This window comes from Bos indicus, chromosome 17 (assembly GCF_029378745.1).
Source record: "Bos indicus isolate NIAB-ARS_2022 breed Sahiwal x Tharparkar chromosome 17, NIAB-ARS_B.indTharparkar_mat_pri_1.0, whole genome shotgun sequence".
Taxonomy (NCBI): domain Eukaryota; kingdom Metazoa; phylum Chordata; class Mammalia; order Artiodactyla; family Bovidae; genus Bos; species Bos indicus.
Window position 1 is genome coordinate 63,271,352 of NC_091776.1, and position 20,751 is coordinate 63,292,102.

General features: G+C 48.7%; 1 protein-coding gene across 1 annotated transcript; it reads right to left on the reverse strand.

The window, feature by feature from the left end:
- Positions 1-883: 883 nt before the first annotated feature.
- On the reverse strand, positions 884-3,433 carry LOC139176664 (nuclear envelope pore membrane protein POM 121-like). Its single transcript, XM_070768933.1, has one exon. It carries the CDS (start codon positions 3,431-3,433, stop codon positions 884-886), a length of 2,550 nt encoding a protein of 849 aa, XP_070625034.1.
- Positions 3,434-20,751: the final 17,318 nt, after the last annotated feature.

A 20,751-nucleotide genomic window follows, 5' to 3' on the forward strand; every position in this document is an offset into this window, starting at 1 on the left:
GCCATGCCCTTCTTCAGGGGATCCTCTCAACCCAAGGACTGAACCTGTGTCTCTTCGCATTGGCAATCGGGTTCTTTACCACTAGCCCTACCTGGGAAGCCCAACCACTTGTACAAGCTGGTACTTTCCCACACTTGATCAACAGATCACTGACACATAAGGACTGTGCAAAGTAATGAGGAAAAAACTTTATTATACATTATGAAGCTAACACGAGGGTTCTGGAAGGAAGACAGGGAGAGGGAAGGAGTCAGCTGTAGGCAACGGGGGAGGGGGTGGACAGCGAAGGGAACAGGACTAGGGCCTCTGTCTGCTGTTCTGAGGACTGACCACTGGGATGGGACAACAGCCTCGAACCACCCACCTTTGAGAGGGGAAGATGGAAGGCGGGGGAACGGAAGGCGCCAGGTTTGCTCTGGAGTTAGAGGGGTTAGGGCTAGACTTGGGTTTCACATGGAAACAGGGCCCACACGAGGCCCAGCCTGGGAGGAAGGTAGACACTGTCTGTCCCCAAAGTTCTCGGCTCAGGTCTTCATCTGCCTCTTAGACTCCAAAGGAGTGGATCTCGCCCTGGAGGAGGAGGACTTGGTTGATGGCCCAACGGTCTTGTGTCCAGCCAAGTTCTCAGCAGGTGATGGGTCCCTAACAGCACGGCGTTTCCTGGCTGTGACCCCCCTGGAACTGGGGCTGCTGGAGGTAGATGGTGGGGTGGACACGCCCCTGAAGGTAACCTTGGCTGGGGGTGGGCTGTCTTCTGGGCTGGAAGTATGGGGGCTCTGCCTGGGTGCACCCCCAGGCATGTGATTGAAGATGGGGGCAGTAGCACCTCCAAAGCCGGGCTTATTCTTAGCACTGGGCTTATTCTTAGCCCTGGGCCCCATGGTCACCATGGGGGGGCTCTGGCCAGGAAGGCCCCAGTGTGGCGGGCCACTCTTCCCACTCTGCTGTGTGTGGTTCTCCGGGCTCCCCTTCTTTCCATTGAAATACTGAGAGCTGCAAAGGGGCAGCTCAGATCCAGGACAGATGCTCTGCTCCCAATGCCCCGAGGTTCTGCAGAGACTCCCGGCCTGCAGGGGGCTGTGCTCGATCCACCAGCCGTGGAGCAGCCAGGCCGGCTGTTGGGCCCAGCACTGGGCATGGCCTGGGGCACGCAGGTGTCAGCTGCAGAGCCAGGGGCAGGGGCTGGGCCGGATGGGAATGCAGCTGGGGTGGCAGCCAAGGCCGGCTGGGTGCTGGCATGGGTGACAATGGGGGAGTTGGTGGGTGGAGCTGGGGGGCCTGGAGCAGAGGTTGGGTCCCTGGTTAGGGCTGGAGCTGCCGGGTTTCCATAGTGTGGAGAGTGGTCCCAGGCGGGGGCTCCCTGCTGCTGCACATCAGGGGCCCCAGCGATGGGCTGGGCAGGGGCTCCGGTGTGAGAGGAGCCGCTGAAGAGTCCAGGCAGGCTGGTGCTGACTGTGACAGAGGCCGCGCTGTCCCTGGGGGGTGTCTGCAGGGCCTGGGAAGATGGGAAGAGGCTCCCACTGGAGCCAGGGGGAGACCCGAAGAGGGGAGACTGGGAGGGTGGAATGGTGTCCATGGGGGTGACCTCAGCGTCAGAAGCGGGGTGGGGAGCCAGGTCCCCAGATATGCAGGGTGAGGGCCTGATTTGGAGAGCAGACGGGATGAGCTGGCTGGTGGGGGGCAAGGATCGAGGGTCAGATACGGGAGGACGGCTCTGGTGGGTGAAGACAGGAGAGTCCAGGCACAGAGGTGTGGGGGACCCCATGCTCGAGGAGCCGGGCGCTGCAGTGAAGGCCGGTCTGGCGTCCTCCGCAGCCGGGCCCCACGCCGGGGGCTGGTAAGGGCCTCCTCCTCCTGCCGCGTTCGTAAGAGGCCCCCAGACGGGCTTCTGCTGGAAGCCGGGAAGCCAAGCCGCAGCCGGGGCCGGAGCCAGGCTTTCCGTCGCACCCGCCGTGCCTGGCGCGGGGGCTGAAGCAGGGGCAGAGGGGCTTGGGGGCCGAGTAGACAGGCCCGCGCTGCCCGATCCTGGGGAGGAAGCGCGGGTGGGCAAGGTGAACGGGGCGGGGGCGGGGGGGCGTGAGTGGGAAGGAGGGCCCGGGAGGGGCTGGGACCAGGGGGAGAGGGGTCCGGGGGAGCGGTGCCGCCCTCCTGACCAGGGATGCGCAGAGGAGGCCCCTCCAGCAGACGCCCGGGTGTCCACTGGCGCTGGGGAGGCCGACTCCCTCTGGTCTCTCTCGGGCCGAGGAGCCCTGCCGGGGGCCGGAGGGTCGGCGGGCGCGGGGAAGGGACCGCAGGGCTGCGGGGCCGGGGTCTCATCCCGCAGCGCGCTGCTGATGCGCCGGAACGCCGCTGCTTTCTCCGCGTCCAGGTCTTCCGCGGTGACTCGGAAACCCAGCTCAGGGGGTGGGGGCAGCCTCAGCGGCTCCCCTCGCCTGCGCCGCAGCAGAGGAAACCTGCGTCTTCCGGGCCTGGGACTGTCCGACGTAGGGGCGCCTATCTTCCAGGTTCGTTTCTGCCCCCTGGTTGCCTCCGCGTCCTCGTCAGACCGGCTGTTGCTCTGGGAAGCCACCGGGGCGGCACAGGGCGGCGGCAGGCCCCCCTCGCTCGCTTTCCTCGAGGACCTCCGGGGCAGCCCTCGCGGTATGCCGGGGCCCGTCCTCCTCCGCCCTGGCGGGAAACCTCGCCAGGAGGAGCTGTAGGAGCTCGTGATGGCGTTTCCTTGGGGGCAGGAGCTCACACAAGAGGTCTGGAGTTTCTTGGTGGATCTGTCTACTGAGCTCTTGGCGTGGAGGTTTCTCCGCAGAGGCCCAGGCTTGGGCACGAAGGCAGAGAGGTCTCCCTGGGCCCCCAGGGGCCTAAATGTTGATCGTGCACCCCGAGAGCCATCGGGGCCCCTTTCCTGATGATCCTTCCCTGTGAATGCGGGGTCTTCCTCCTGCTGGGCCATGCCCTTCCCGCTGTCTCCCAGGGCCCTCCTCACCATCTTCTCTGTGCAGGAGCCCGGGGCACACCTCAGTGTGGTGGGCGGCACGGGGGTGACCTGCTGCTGGTGCCCACCACACACAGTGACCGTGCCCACTGCGGACGCTGAGCCGCGGCACATCGTGGAGATGCGAGCACCCAGCACTGCCTTCCTCTGATGGCGTCGCCTGCAGAGGGAGGTGAGGACCCCCAGGAAGGAGCGCAGGGTCTGCGGAATCATAGAACACCGTCTCAGAGACGCTGTGACAAAGCGCAGATGCAGAGTCACCGGATATTTGTGGGCTGGCCTGCAAGTGGACAGCGGGGCGACAGCTGGGTGACCTGGGCCGGCCACGGAAAACCGGCGGGTGCGCGGATCGGGCTGGGAGCGGTTGAGCCCTCCTGGCAGGTGCTGACCCCCCAGAGCCTGGGGTGGGAATGAGCGGAAGGGCCTGCCCAGGTAACTGCCCATAGGGCACGTGTGGGTTTTCGGCGCTTGGATAGAGAGCTGAGCTCAGAGAGCTCTGGTTCAGCTGCCAAGTCAGCCAAAGGCGAATCCAGCACTGCTTGGGGCGTTGCTGGGACAAAGCTCTAGAGCCTGTGAGCAAAGAATGGGCACGCATGTGCGGGGCGCGAAGGTTCTAGAGGGATGGCGCATGCGCGGGGGAGTGTGTGTATGTGTGTTTGTGTCCCTGGGGTGGCATAGGGATGCGCTGCCGAGCTTGGGCGCTTCCAGATCTCCAGGGGCTGTGGGTTGAATGTGTTTGCCTTGAAAGTGACGAGCTTCTTGACAGGACAGGCACCCCTTCTCCGGGGCTGAGATCTAATTGTACAGGATCGGTCCCTGCCCAGCAGAGTGGGGACACTGGGGATCAGGGTACCTGGCTCAGCAGCCACTGCATGGGATGGCAGCTTTGACATCAGCACTGCGGGTCCTCCATGATCTTCGTCTTCTGAATGTTGAGCTTTAAGCCAACTTTTTCACTCTCCACTTTCACTTTCATCAAGAGGTTTTTGAGTTCCTCTTCACTTTCTGCCATAAGGGTGGTGTCATCTGCATATCTGAGGTTATTGATATTTCTCCTGGCAATCTTGATTCCAGCTTGTGCTTCTTCCAGCCCAGCATTTCTCATGATGTGCATATAAGTTAAATAAGCAGGGTGACAATATACAGCCTTGATGTACTCTTTTTCCTATTTGGAACCAGTCTGTTGTTCCATGTCCAGTTCTAACTGTTGCTTCCTGACCTGCATACAGATTTCTCAGGAGGCAGGTCAGGTGGTCTGGTATTCCCACCTCTTCCAGAATTTTCCACAGTTTATTGTGATCCACACAGTCAAAGGCTTTGGCATAGTCAATAATGCAGAAATAGATGTTTTTCTGGAACTCTCTTGCTTTTTCTATGATCCAGCAGATATTGGCAATTTGATGTCTGGTTCCTCTGCCTTTTCTAAAACCAGCTTGAACATCTGGAAGTTCACAGTTCACGTATTACTGAAGCCTGGCTTGGAGAATTTTGAGCATTACTTGACTAGCGTGTGAGATGAGTGCAATTGTGCGGTAGTTTGAGCATTCTTTGGCATTACCTTTCTTTGGGATTGGAATGAAAACTGACCTTTTCCAGTCCTGTGGCCACTGCTGAGTTTTCCAAATTTGCTGGCATATTGAGTGCAGCACTTTCACAGCATCATCTTTCAGGACTTGAAATAGCTCAACTGGAATTCCATCACCTCCACTAGCTTTGTTCGTAGTGATGCTTTCTAAGGCCCTCTTGACTTCACATTCCAGGATGTCTGGCTCTACGTGAGTGATCACACCATCGTGATTATCTTGGTCATGAAGATATTTTTTGTACAGTTCTTCTGTGTATTCTTGCTACCTCTTTTTAATATCTTCTGCTTCTGTTAAGTCCAAACCATTTCTGTCCTTTATCGAGCCCATCTTTGCATGAAATATTTCCTTGGTATCTCTAATTTTCTTGAAGAGATCTCTAGTCTTTCCCATTCTGTTGTTTTCCTCTATTTCTTTGCATTGATCGCTGAGGAAGGCTTTCTTATCTCTTCTTGCTATTCTTTGGAACTCTGCATTCAGATGCTTATATCTTTCCTTGGTCCCATCACTTCATGGGAAATAGATGGGGAAACAGTATCAGACTTTATTTTGGGGGGCTCCAAAATCACTGCAGATGGTGACTGCAGCCATGAAATTAAAAGACACTTACTCCTTGGAAGGAAAGTTATGACCAACCTAGATAGCATATTCAAAAGCAGAGACATTACTTTGCCATCAAAGGTCCATCTAGTCAAGGCTATGGTTTTTCCAGTGGTCATGTATGGATGTGAGAGTTGGACTGTGAAGAAAGCTGAACATTGAAGAATTGATGCTTTTGAACTGTGGTGTTGGAGAAGACTCTTGCGAGTCCCTTGGACTGCAAGGAGATCCAACCAGTCCACTCCGAAGGAGATCAGCCCTGGGATTTCTTTGGAGGGAATGATGCCAAAGCTGAAACTCCAGTACTTTGGCCACCTCATGCGAAGAGTTGACTCATTGGAAAAGACTGATGCTGGGAGGGATTGGGGGCAGGAGAAGGGGACGAGAGAGGATGAGATGGCTGGATGGCATCACTGACTCGATGGATGTGAGTCTGAGTGAACCCTGGGAGTTGGTGATGGACAGGGAGGCCTGGTGTGCTGCGATTCATGGGGTCGCAAAGAGTCAGACAGCACTGAGCAACTGAACTGAACTGAACTGAACTGCGGGTCCTCCTACCCTGTCACCTGGTTACATTGGAGAGAGCTGCTAAGAACAGAAGCACCCACGCCACTCAGATCTGTTGGGGTGACAACTGAAATGGCAGCCAGGGCAAGTGGGAGGGACGTATACTTCCTGTGTATTTCCCAGTCCATGTGGGAGAGGAGTCTAAGTTCCATGGGTACTAAATAACACAGAGAGATGTCCTAATCACAAAGAAAATCCATTGTGAACTCAGGAATAACTCAATGGGCTGGACACACCCCATAGGTCAACCCCACCACAGCACTGAGAAACTCTCCTGCCTTTTGTTTCAGCTGAGCTCAGACTGAGTCTTAGCCTTTCTCCATTACTGCAGTAGTCTTCAATATCATCTTCCTTGGCAGTGTTAACTTTTTTTTTTTTTTTCCTATTTTTTTAGCCACACCAGGCATGAAGGTTCTTAGTTCCCCACTGGGGTTGGAACCCTGCAGTGGGAGCTGGTGTCTTAACCACCAGACCTCAATGGAAATCCCCTGTTTAACTTGTTTTGGGTGCATTTTTGCTTTGACCACAGTAAAATGTAGAGGCTTTACAGCAATATAGATTTTGTTACCCTTCGCTCTTTGTTATAGTTGTCATGAGCTTCTCCCCACCCTAACCCTCACCCCCACCAACCCCCCACCCCTCACTCTGCGGTGTTAAGTGTTAACAGCTTGGTATTAAGTCCCCAGTGGGTAAGGGAAGGAGAACGTTTTTATAGAGGGGGAAAGGAAGTTGGGCAGGCTCTAGAAAAGAGGGCATGGCTTTTCATTGGCTGAAACCTTGCCAGGAAAGAAAAGGAATCTTCCTTCTTCTTGTTGCGCTCTGCTATGGTCAAAGGACATGAGAGCTCCCACTCTGCCTCCCAACTCTATTTGACTGTGGTTTTTGTTTATTAATTTTTTACAGAAGCATCATGGTTGAGGTTGAAAACAAGTCTTGTCTTCTCTAGGTGTCTTCAATGAATTAAACAGCAAACAAAGTGACATACCGTACACCCGTCTTGGTCATAAAATAAGTATGAGTGAATAAATACCGCCCACTTGGTCAATGAATAAAATTACACTATTAATTCATAATTGTTTCCACCTTAAAACAATAGCCATTAATTATCACACAGTTCTGTAAGTCAGAAATCCATTCTGGCTAAATTGGATTCCTTTCTCAGGGTCTGGAGGTGTGAGGCCAGCTGACTCCTTTTATTGCTTTAGATGACACCCAGAGGACCAGAAAAGTGTAGGGAGGATGAAAATTGGGAGAAAATATAAAGGGAGTCAGACTGATTTCAAATCATTACTTTTTAAAAAAATATTTTTTGTCCATGCCTTGAGGCATGCAGGATCCTAGTTCCCCCACCAGGGATCGAACCCCTGCATTGGAAGCACAGAGTCATAACCACTGGAACACCAGGAAAGTACCTCAAATTATTACACACAATTGTTTATCATCCCACAGTAAGTGTTTGTGGCCTACTTTTTTCTGGATATCTTTGTATTTTTCCAAAATCAAGGCCACAGACTCTGCTTTCTACTAAGTTTATCTCTTTAAAGAATTTTTAAGATCACACCAATGGGCTTCCCTGGTGGTTCAGTTGGCAAACGATCCGCCTGCAATTCAGGAGACCAGGGTTCAATCCCTGGGTTAGGAAGATCCCCTGGAGAAGGAAATGGTAACCCACTCCAATATTCTTGCCTGGAGAATCCCAGGGACAGAGGAGCCTGGCGGGCTACAGTCCATGGGGTCTCAAAGAGTCAGGCACGATTAAAGCAGCTTAGCACGCACAATCCAAATAAAACTGGTAACAGATTCTGTTAGAAATGTTTATAAATTGTCCTGGGAGAGCAACATAAACCAATGTTTTGCCTGGAGACAAAAGGAATGGTTCCTAGAGTAAGGAACAGCTGATCAATGGGCATTGGGTGCAGTGGAATTTCGCTGTCATTCAGGGTTAAATACCTTGAGAAAGAAGGAAAGCTGAACATTTACCTATGAATTTAAACTGCTGTAATTTTTAATATTGTCACCCTGCTTATTTAACTTGTATAAAGAGTGTATCATGCAAAATGCCAGGCTGGATGAAACACAAGCTGGAATCAAGATTGCCGGGAGAAATATCAGTAACTTCAGATACGCAGATGACACCCTCCTTATGGCAGAAATCGAAGAAAAACTAAAGAGCCTCTTGATGAAAATGAAAGAGGAGAGTGAAAAAGTTGGCTTAAAATTCAACATTCAGAAAACTAAGATCATGGCATCCGGTCCCATCACTTCATGGCAAATAGATGGGGAAACAATGGAAACAGTGACAGACTTTATTATATTCTTGGGCTCCAAAATCACTGCAGATAGTGACTGCAGCCATGAAATTAAAAGATGCTTGCTCCTTGGAAGAAAAGCTATGACTAACCTAGACAGCATATTAAAAAGCAGAGACATTACTTTGCCAACAAAGGTCCGTCTAGTCAAAGCTATGGTTTTTCCAGTAGTCATGTAGGGATGTAAGAGTTGGACTATTAAGAGAGCTTAGTCCTGAAGAATTGATGCTTTTGAACTGTGGTATTGGAAAAGACTCTTGAGAGTTTCTTGGACTGCAAGAAGACCCAACCAGTTGATCCTAAAGGAAAGCAGTCCTGAATATTCATTGGTAGGACTGATGCTGATGCTGAAATTCCAATACTTTGGCCACCTGATGCAAAGAACTGACTCATTGGAAAGGCCCCTGATGCTGAGAAAGATTGAATGCGGGAGGAGAAGGGGACGACAGAGGATGAGATGATTGGATAGCATCACTGACTCGAAGGACATGAGTTTGAGCAGGTTCTGGGAGTTGGTGATGGACAGGGAAGCCTAGCGTGCTGCAGTCCATGGGGTCATAAGATTTGGACACAACTGAGCGACTTCACTTTCACTTTTCACTTTCATGCATTGGAGAAGGAAATGGCAACCACTCCAGTGTTCTTGCCTGGAGAATCCCAGGGACAGGAGAGCCTGGTGGGCTGCCATCTATGGGGTCGCACAGAGTTGGACCTGACTGAAGCGACTTAGCAGCAGCAGAGTGACTGAACTGAACTGAACTTTTAATAATCTTGTGAAGAGTAGATAGTCAGGATATTGTAGTTATCAAGAGACAGAAACAGTTACAAAACTAAACAATCATAAGATCAGATGGGTCCTTGCCTTCTGGTGGATATTTCAGAACTTGGAAGGGAGGTGAGAGGTCTGGCTTCAGTTCTGTTCAGTTGCTCAGTCGTGTCCGACTCTTTGTGACCCCATGAATCATAGCATGCCAGGCCTCCCTGCCCATCACCAACTCCCGGAGTTCACTCAAACTCATGTCTATCGAGTCGGTGATGCCATCCAGCCATCTCGTCCTCTGTCGTCCCCTTCTCCTCCTGCCCCCAATCCCTCCCAGCATCAGGGTCTTTTCCAGTGAATCAACTCTTTGCATGAGGTGGCCAAAGTATTGGAGTTTCAGCTTCAGCATCAGTCCTTCCAATGAACACCCAGGACTGATCTCCTTTAGGATGAACTGGTTGGATCTTCTTGCAGTCCAAGGGACTCTCAAGAGTCTTCTCCAACAACACAGTTCAAAAGCATCAATTCTTCGGCGCTCAGCTTTCTTCACAGTCCAACTCTCACATCCATACATGACCACTGGAAAAACCATAGCCTTGACTAGACAGACCTTTGTTGGCAAAGTAATGTCTGTGCTTTTCAATATGCTGTCTAGGTTGGTCATAACTTTCCTTCCAAGGAGTGAGCGTCTTTTAATTTCATGGCTGCAGTCACCATCTGTAGTGATTTTGGAGCCCCCCAAAATAAAGTCTGACACTTTTTCCACTGTTTCTCCATATATCTGCCATGAAGTGATGGGACCAGCTCCCATGATCTTCGTTTTCTGAATGTTGAGCTTTAAGCCAACTCTTTTCTCTCTCCTCTTTCACTTTCATCAACAGGCTTTTTAGTTCCTCTTCACTTTCTGCCATAAGGGTGGTGTCATCTACATATCTGAAGTTATTGATATTTCTCCCGGCAATCTTGATTCCAGCTTGTGTTTCATCCAGCCCAGCATTTCTCATGATGTACTCTGCATATAAGTTAAATAAGCAGGGTGACGATATACAGCCTTGACGAACTCCTTTTCCTATTTGGAACCAGTCTGTTGTTCCATGTCCAGTTCTAACTGTTGCTTCCTGACCTGCATATAGGTTTCTCAAGAGGCAGGTCAGGTGGTCTGGTATTCCCATCTCTTTCAGAATTTTCCACAGTTTATTGTGATCCACACAGTCAAAGGCTTTGGCATAGTCAATAATGCAGAAATAGATGTTTTTCTGGAACTCTCTTGCTTTTTCGATGATCCAGCAGATGTTGGCAATTTGATGTCTGCTTCCTCTGCCTTTTCTAAAACCAGCTTGAATATCTGGAAGTTCACGGTTCATGTATTGCTGAAGCCTGGCTTGGAGAATTTTGAGCATTACTTGACTAGCGTGTGAGATGAGTGCAATTGTGCGGTAGTTTGAGAATTCTTTGGCATTACCTTTCTTTGGGATTGGAATGAAAACTGACCTTTTCCAGTCCTGTGGCCACTGCTGAGTTTTCCAAATTTGCTGGCATATTGAGCATCATATGCTTTCACAGCATCATCTTTCAGGACTTGAAATAGCTCAACTGGAATTCCATCACCTCCACTAGCTTTGTTCGTAGTGATGCTTCCTAAGGCCCACTTGACTTCACATTCCAGGGTGTCTGGCTCTAAGTAAGTGATCACACCATCGTGATTATCTGGGTCGTGAAGATCTTTTTTGTACAGTTCTTCTGTGTATTCTTGCCACCTCTTCTTAATATCTTCTGCTTCTGTTAGGTCCATACCATTTCTGTCCTTTATCAAGCCCATCTTTGCATGAAATATTTCCTTGGTATCTCTAATTTTCTTGAAGAGATCTCTAGTCTTTCCCATTCTGTTGTTTTCCTCTATTTCTTTGCATTGATTACTGAGGAAGGCTTTCTTATTTCTCCTTGCTATTCTTTGGAACTCTGCATTCAGATGCTTTTATCTTTCCTTTTCTCGTTTGCTTTTCGCTTCTCTTCTTTTCACAGCAATTCGTAAGGCCTCCTCAGACAGCCATTTTGCTTTTTTGCATTTCTTTTCCATGGGAATGGTCTTGATCCCTGTCTCCTGTACAATGTCATGAACCTCTGTCTGTAGCACGCTTTGCTGGAGCAGCCGTGAACAGATACCCCACGTCCAAGAGAAACCCAAGTAAGACGGTAGGTGTTGCGAGAGGGCATCAGAGGGCAGACACACTGAAACCATAATCATAGAAAACTAGTCAGTTTGATCACAGGGACCATAGCCTTGTCTGACTCAATGAGGTCTGGCTTGGAACAGGGAAAAGCAAGGTCCTTTCATTGACTTTGACACAGTGCCACCTAGCGGGTTGCTGTGAGACGGCTGGACCCTTTTATGATTACTGACTCAATGGACATATTCAGTCCCTCAGTCGTTTCTGACTCTTTGCAACCCCATGGGCTGCAGCACACCAGGCTTCCCTGCCGTTCGCTATCTCCCAGAGCTTGCTCAAAATCATGTCCCTTGAGTTGGTGATGACATCCAACCATCTCATCATCTGTCATCTTCTCCTCCCGCCTTCAGTCTTTCCCAGCATCAGGGTCTTTCCCAGTGAGTCGGCTCTTTGCATCATGTGGCCAAAGTGTTGTGAGCTTCAGCATCACCATCAGTCCTTCCAATGAATATTCAGGGTTGATTTCCTTTAGGATTGACTGGTTTGATCTCCTTGCTGTGCAAAGGACTCTCAGCACCACACTTCACAAGCTTTAATTCTATGGCACTCAGCCTTCTTTATGGTCCAACTCTCACATCTGCACATGACTACTGGAAAAACCATAGCTTTGATTATTCAGATCTTTGTCAGTAAAGTGATGTCTCTGCTTTTTAATATGCTGTCTAGGTTTGTCATAGCTTTTCTTCCAATTGTCTCTTTTAATTTCATGGCTGCAGTCACCATCTGTGGAGATTTTGGAGCCCAAGAAAATAAAGTCTGTCACTATGAATGAACTCAGTGGACATCACTGGCTCAATGGACATGAATTTGAGCAAGCTTTGGGAGACAGTGAAGGACAGGGAAGCCTGGTGTGCTGCAGTCCATGGGGTTGCAAAGAGTCAGAAACGACTTAGCAGATGAACAGCAACAACATTAATCAAATGTCAAATATGTCTGCAACTGTCACTCAAGAATTAAAGCCTGTCCAGGGTTTAAAATATTTGAAGAAAAAAATCCAAAATATGTGGGAGCATGTTCAACATCAACAAACTCAAATTTCTTCAAGAGTTTAGTAATAAAGGTTTTTTTTTTTAAGTAAAATTTATAAACTTTCATTATGACCTCATATTTTGAATCTCAAAAACATTTAAAATAAGCCTCATCATGTTTTTGATACACCTACGTCTTAATATTTCCCTATGCCATAAAACATGATGATAGCAATAAGAGATTTCTTCTTTCCAGGCACTGATTGACAATAAATGAACTCAAAGTTTTCCTTCAGGTCTGTAGATATTCTTTACAGTTTCAGAATTCTAAGAACTTTCAAATGCAAAACTCGGGTAGTATTAAAAAAGAAACTTGAGGTTCCGGTTTCCAGTGTCACTGAAGAGCCCATATTTTCCAGTTACTTAAGAATACTGGAGACACACGATCCATGGCTACAGTACTTAAAGATTCACTTCCGGTCAAGTCTGGGAGATACCAGGACCCAGATACATGCAAGAGTTAAATGTAGAGCCTCAGTTATCAAGTGCTTTTGGCTGGACATTTAGCAGAGCCTGTTCAAACTACCGCACAACTGCACTCATCTCACATGCTAGTAAAGTAATGCTCAAAATTCTCCAAGCCAGGCTTCAACAATACGTGAACTGTGAACTTCCAGATGTTCAAGCTGGTTTTAGAAAAGGCAGAGGAACCAGAAATCAAATTGCCAACATCCGCTGGATCATTGAAAAAGCAAGAGATCTGTATGCAGGTCAGGAAGCAATAGTTAGAACTGGACATGGGACAACAGACTGGTTTCAAATCAGGAAAGGAGTATGTCAAGGTTGTATATTGTCACCCTGCTTATTTAACTTATATGCAGAGTACATCATGAGAAATGCTGGGCTGGAAGAAGCACAAGCTGGAATCAAGATTGCCAAGAGAAATATCAGTAACCTCAGATATGCAGATAACACCACCCTTATGGCAGAAAGTGAAGAAGAACCAAAGAGCCTCTTGATGAAAGTGAAAGAGGCGAGTGAAAAAGTTGGCTTAAAGCTCAACATTCAGAAAACTAAGATCATGGGATCTGGTCCCATCACTTCATGGCAGATATATGGGAAAACAGTGGAATCAGCAGCAGACTTCATTTTGCGGGGGCAGGAGGGGGAGGCTCCAAAATCACTGCAGATGGTGATTGCAGCCATGAAATTAAAAGACGCTTACTCCTTGGAAGGAAAGTTATAACCAACCTAGACAGCATATTAAAAAGCAGAGACATTACTTTGCCAACAAAGGTCCATCTAGTCAGTTCAGTTCAGTCACTCAGTTGTGTCCGACTCTTCGTGACCCCATCCGTCTAGTCAAGGCTATGGTTTTTCCAGTAGTCATGTAGGGATGTGAGAGTTGGACTATAAAGAAAGCTGAGTGCCAAAGAATTGATGCTTTTGAACTGTGGTGTTGGAGAAGACTCTTGAGAGTCCTTTGGACTGCAAGGAGATCCAACCAGTCCATCCTACAAGAGATCAGTCCTGAGTGTTCATTGGAAGGACTGATGTTGAAGCTGAAACTCCAATACTTTGGCCACCTGATGTGAAGAACTGACTCCTTGGAAAAGACCCTGATGCTGGGAAAGATTGAAGGCAGAAGGAGAAGGGGATGACAGAGGATGAGATGGTTGGATGGCATTACCGACTCAATGGACATGGGTTTGGGTGGACTCTGGGAGTTGGTGATGGACAGTGAGGCCTGGCATGCTGCAGTCCATGGAGTCTCAAAGAGTCAGACATGACTGGGCGACTGAACTGAACTGAAGGGATGCCTGGCGTGCTACAGTCCATGAGGTCTTAGAGTCAGACATGACTGAGCAACTGAATTGAACTGAGCAGAGCCTGGGAATCAGAACAGATCAGTTTCATGCCTCTGTGTGTCCTGGGTTCCAGGACACATGTTCATGAACAAGAGGTGGGATTTTAGCTCCTGCTGAGTAAGATCTTGAAACATGGATTCCAATCAAACATAGGCTTTTATTGTTATTTTACTTATTTTTAAAATGATTTTGGTGCCTCAAGTCACGTAGTTCCCCAAGTAGGGACTGAACCCATGTCCCCTGCATTGGAAGCATGGAGTCTTAACCACTGGACTACCAGGGAAGACCAAAGATAGGAGACTTTGAAAGTCTAGAACTGCCAAGGATAGTGGGCAAGGAAAGGCTTTACCACTGATCCAGGGGAAGGTGGGCAATCACCTCTCTGTGCAAATCTCCAATTGGGAAAAATATTGTAAGTAACTTCAGGATCAAAGGGTTGAGTCCCACCCACCTGGGCTCTGCGAGGAGCAGGAGGTCTGCTGACACTGAAGGAGGAAACAGACAGAGCTGGACTCCACCTTAGGCCAGTTCATGCTGATCGTGCTCGGCCACCTCTCCAACAGACTCTGAACTCTGTGTTTAGTGCCTATGGAAACTACAATAGAAGGATAAGACCCTCTCTGGACAGGGGAATCTTGAAGATCACATCCAGGTTACTCATTGCCTAAGAAAAAACATACTGTAATCACTCCTGCCTCCGGACAGGTCATAAATTCTTTCTATATCTATCGGAAGACTTATTATTAACCGTTTGAACACATACCACATGAATGATGGGGTTATTGTGATTGTATTTACCCTTCCTTTGTTTTATGTAAGTCTCAAGGAAATTGTGGTGGTGGGTTAGGACACGTACACATGGGGTATAAAAGATTTTCACAAATGCTGGTCGGGGTCCTTGGTTAAGAGGAGACTCTGCCCTGGGCCCGCCGGTGTAATAAACTGCGCTCCACTATCTGCATTGTCCTTCTGAGTGAGTTTGTTTCCCGGAACGTGTGGCTATAACAACACAGGCGGGACTGGTGACCCTGGTCCTCCCAGATCATGCTCAACATTATAAGACCCACAGAGTAGAAATGGGCAGAGACCTGGAATACACCTTGTCCCCTAAAAGTCATTTTTCTTTCTAATTCCCCAGCCAAACTTTGCCCCTCAATTAAAAGAAAATTAGAATGCTTTAAGGGCTTCCCTGGTAGCTCAGCTGGTAAAGAATCCACCCACAAGACAGGAGACCCCAGTTTGATTCCTGGGTTGGGACGATCCCCTGGAGAAATGATAGACTACCCACTCCAGTGTTCTTGGGCTTTTCTGGTGGCTCAGACAGTAAAGAATCCACATGCAAAGTGGGAGACCGGTGTTTGATTCCTGGCTTGGGAAGATCCGCTGGAGGAGGGCATGGCAACCCACTCCAGTACTCTTGCCCGGAGAATTTCATGGACAGAGGAGCCTGGTGGGCTACAGTCCACGGGGTTGCAAAGACTTGGACCTGACTGAGTGACTAAGCACATAGCACAATGCTTTAATAATAATAGAACCATAAATGTTATGGCCTCAGTCTATTTCAGTAAGAAAAGGTCACAGAACACACTGCTTTGAAAATAGCATACAAATTGCATTTGTGTTTTTTATTTACAAAATTGGGAAATAAAAAGAAATGCAAGTAACTTAGAATCCTAACTCCTTAACATACCCCCAAGGTAGCACTGCATTGAATTTCTTTCACATTCTTATGTTTTGAGTTTTTTTTTTGTATTTAGAAAGTTTGCAGAACCTCAGGCCGAGAAATGGTGCCATGAGGTGACCAAGGCCATTCCACGGGGCTCCACAGAGGCTGAGGGGTTCCCCAGGGGTTGGGCAAATCCCAGCCAGGTGTGAATCCTGCAGGGTCCCCTACTTGATGACAGGGTGACTGTGTGCCCGCAGGGAACTGCCTGCTTGTATGAGCAGGAACCTTGGCGCCTCTGTGCGCCTCAGCCTTGTCCAAGGAGACCTGAAATGGGGTGGGGGTGGGGCATCAAGGGCCTGTCACACTGTCACCACACTGATCAGTTGAGGAGCTCCCTGTTCAGCTTGAGAAGGTCAGGAGGACAGGATATTTAACCATGCCAGGGACGCTTTCCACAAAGAATGCAACAGGACCTGTCCCTCCCAGAGTCGTGAATATGGTGGCCCTGCAGGCACGTACAGCCCCCTCTTCGGGGCCTGGAAAGGACTGGGTATCCATTCCCTGGGACATGTAGTCAGTTCACCCTTCATTTGCTGGCACTGATGGGAACCATCAGTCATCTCCCCTGCATGGTCACATGCCGTGGTGGCCAACCCAGGGTGCTCCTCTGGTTTGGGGGTTTTCCTGAAGTGCACTTATTTGCCTTCTGCACATCTTCCTACCCTCTCTAACACTCACATTTCCTCTTCTTGCTCTTTTTCATCTCCTTTTACTTTCTTGATTCATTCTCTTGAATCCAGGACAGGAGGATTTCTGGAATTAGATTCCTGATGGAATAACCTTTTTCTAAAAAAAAAAATTGTGTAATCTTGACAGCTGAAAGGCAGAAAACAGCTGTGCATGACCAGAGCCATCCAGTGCAGGAGAACCCCCATAGGAGGGGTACCCAGTTTTTCTGATGCCCAGCCCACCTCTATGCTGGCCGCTCAGGATTGCTCAGCACAACTCAATTGTGTAGACTGCGTGTCAGGCGTCAGGATGACCATGGGAAAGCCAGGGAGGGAGGAGGGCTGGAGAGAAATTTTTCTAGACATGGAAGATCTCTGGACCTCAAGTGTCTGGACAAGACCAAGTTCTTTAGGATGAAAATCATAAGAAGGAACAGAGAAGAGCAATGAAGAGGCGTCTACCGATAGAATATAAACAGAATAAAAAAGAGGGACATAAGTAGGAAATTAATTACAGGCAGATTGCTGGTCCCCGTAACTCAGTCGTCAGAATCTGTAACACAGGCCTCTGCGTGCACAAGGGCAGTAATGGTGATGGAGTGGCCTTGGGGAAAGAAAGCACAGAGTTAGGGTGGGGGTGATTCCTTAAACCCCGGCTGCCCCTCTAATATTTCCACCCCTGGGAGTGCCCTTAAACCAGGGTTAAACCTGAGGCTTCCCACGTGGCTCAGAGGTTAAGAATCTGCCTATCAATACCAGAGACTCGGGATTGATCCCTGGTTTGGGAAGATCCTCTGAAGGAGGGCATGGCAACCCACTCCAGTATTCTTGCCTGGAGAATCCCACGGACAGAGGAGCCTTGCTATATAGTCCGGTTCAGTTCAGTTGCTCAGCCATGTCCAACTCTTTGCGACCCCATGGATTGCAGCATGCTATATAGTCCATGAGGTCACAAAAGAGTTGGACACCACTGAGCAACAGAGCACATGATCAGCACATGTAAACCTGAGGACAGGGCATGGAGGCGCTGCCACGAGGCCTGAACGTGCAGAGGGAGTGTCTGCTAGCGTCTGGAGCACACACAAGGGACTCTCTCCAGGTTCAAGTGTTTGTGAGGGAGTCGTGTCTCACCAGACGGCCTGTCTTGTAAATCAACACCAAAACCCAACCCCAGAATGCTAGCACTCAATTCCCAAGAGATGCCAACCAAAGGTTTTGGGGTTTGGCACTGGCAGAATCAGGAAACAGCAGGTCTTGGTGGGGGCGCAGGGGAAGACAAGCTTGCAATACCAAAGCGAAAAAACAAGGTTCCTAAAGCAAGAGACAGAGAGCTCTTATTCTTTTATTAAAAAAATTTTTTTTAAATTTTCTTGGCTGTGCAGCATGGCATGTGGGCTCTTAGTTCTCTGACCAGGGATCGAACCTGTACCCCTCGCACTGGAAGTCAGAGTCTTAACCACTGGACTGTAGGGAAGTCCTAGTGAGCTCTTAAGTCATGAAATCATAAAAAGGACACAGATTTCCTTTTTCTCTCCCATTTTACACCCTTCCTCCTCTGTCTCTAAAGCAACAGGTATAGCCCAACTGCTCCCAGGATCCTTTTCCCCTTGAATCCTACCTGAGCAGTTCCCTACCTGGGGAGTCTTCGTCCTCGCTACTTGAGTCATATCTTCGGTCAACAATCCAATCTTTAGAGACACAAACATGACTTAATAGCGTAGCTCACTCCTTTCTTCTACTCCAGCTGGGGCCATCACTCTTTCCTCTGAGGTCCCAGAACTTCCCGGGGCTCCCTGGAGCCAGAGCCCTCCACCCAGACATTGATCACAGTTGCAAATCCTCAAATGAGAGAGGGGATTCCCCCTTTAATATCTCACTTCCCCATTTCCACCAGATCTTTCTGGCTCTAGCCTCCAAAGGGATAAGCCTTAAATTCCAACTCTTATGGACACATTCAGACGCGGTCTGTTCACTTGTCCTCTCTCAGATTCTTCCAGAACTGAGAGGGACATGTAAGTTCCCCCTGGGGCTCCTGCAAAATAAAGGAACTCTGCCCCCGAGCCCCAGAGATGAGGGAGGTTTAATGCTGAGACCTCCTGTAATCCAACGGTTTGAGGAAGAAGGGAAGGAGCAGGAATGAAGCATCCTTGGAGGAAATATCCATTTAGTACTAAAATATCTGATGGAGCAAGGGCTGGGGTTGCTGCATCTCAGGCCCTGCAAGCATCCTACACAAAGAGGCCCCGGCACATAACTGATGCCAAACGCATGGAAGCTGAGCTTCTCCCAGGCAGTAGGGGTGTGGGAGAAAGTGCATAGGCTCTGGATGGAAGAGTCTGGATGGCCTCCCTCAGTTCCACACCCACAGTCTGTGCGACTCTCCAGAACTCATCCACTTTCCCCAGTCTCTGCTTTCTCTCATGAGAAATTAGGACAGGGATGACTTCACTTATCATCCTGTCAAACTGAATATGAAAGGTTGGATGGAGGAGAAAATTACTAACAGAAGCTGTCATTGACCCAATCACAGTGCTTCTTGGAACCTTGTGGACATTTGCCAGGCTGGTGATAAGATTTTTCCACTGAGCTTACTGAGGTCTACCTGCCATACAATGAACTGCACACATTTTAAGTGTATGGTTTGAGACATTTTAAATGCATTTAATCATATGAAACAGTAGCAGTGGGATCTTTTGCATTTAGAACTTGACACTAGGGATTTCCAGTGGCTAAGCCTCAGAGCTCTCAGTGTGGGGGTCTGGGGTTCAATCCCTAGTCAGGGAACTAGATCCCATGTGCTGCAACTAAGACCTGGTGCAGTCAAATAAATAAATCAAAATATTAAAAAAAAAGAAGTTGACGCTGGCAGTTGTGTTGTTGGAAGCAACATCAACCTAGGGAAGTACACACACACACACACACATACGGGGTCACCACCTGAAGGCAATCTAAATTTAAAAAATTAAAAAAATTGAACACCCAATGCAGCCAAAAATAAACAAAATTTAAAGGCAATGAAACTGCCATGGGGGCATCCCTGGTGACCCTGTGCTAAAGGATCCACCTGCCCACCCAAGAGACACGGGTTGGATCCCTGATCCAGGAAGATTCCACCTGCCTCAGAGCAACTGAGCCCTCGAGCCACAACTGCTGAGCCTGTGCTCTAGAGCCCAGGAGCCGAAACTTACTGAATCCATGTGCCACAACTACTGAAGCCCGAGAGCCCTACAGCCCGTGCTCCACAACGAGAAGCCACCGCCATGAGAAGCCTGCGCACGGCGACCAGAGAGTAGCCCCTGCTCGCTGCAACTAGAGAAAGCCCAGGTGCAGCAATGAAGACCCAGTGAGCCGTAAGTAAACAAGTATTTAGAAAAGAAAAACAGCCATGGTTCTTTGCCTGGGAAATCAGCTTCTCTCACCCCATCCTCAGCCCCTGTTCCCAGCAGGAATTCAGAATTGGGGAGGCTCGAAGACGGTAGGTGTTGCAAGAGGGCATCAGAGGGCAAACACACTGAAACCATATTCACAGAAAACTAGTCAATCTAATCACACTAGGACCACAGCCTTGTCTAACTCAATGAAACTAAGCCATGCCCGTGGGACAACCCAAGACAGGCGGGTCATGGTGGAGAGATTTGACAGAATGTGGTCCACTGGAGAAGGCAATGGCAAACCACTTCAGTATTCTTGCCTTGAGAACCCCGTGAACAGTATGAAAAGGCAAAATGATAGGGTACTGAAAGAGAAACTCCCCAGGTCAGTAGGTGCCCAATATGCTACTGGAGATCAGTGAAGAAATAACTCCAGAAAGAATGAAGGGATGGAGCCAAAGCAAAAACAATACCCAGTTGTGGATGTGACTGGTGATAGAAGCAAGGTCTGATGCTGTAAAGAGCAATATTGCATAGGAACCTGGAATGTCAGGTCCATGAATCAAGGCAAATTGGAAGTGGTCAAACAAGAGATGGCAAGAGTGAATGTCGACATTCTAGGAATCAGCGAGCTGAAATGGACTGGAATGGGTGAATTTAACTCAGATGACCATTATATCTACTACTGCGGGCAGGAATCCCTCAGAAGAAATGGAGTGGCCATCATGATCAACAAAAGAGTCTGAAATGCAGTACTTGGATGCAATCTCAAAAACGTTTCCAAGGCAAACCATTCAATATCACAGTAATCCAACTCTATGCCCCAACCAGTAACGCTGAAGAAGCTGAAGTTGAACAGGTCTATGAAGACCTACAAGACCTTTTAGAACTAACACCCAAAAAAGATGTCCTTTTCATTATAGGGGACTGGAATGCAAAAGTAGGAAGTCAAGAAACACCTGGAGTAACAGGCAAATTTGGCCTTGGAATACAGAATGAAGCAGGGCAAAGACTAATAGAGTTTTGCCAAGAAAATGCACTGGTCATAACAAACACCCTCTTCCAACAACACAAGAGAAGACTCTATACATGGACATCACCAGATGGTCAACAC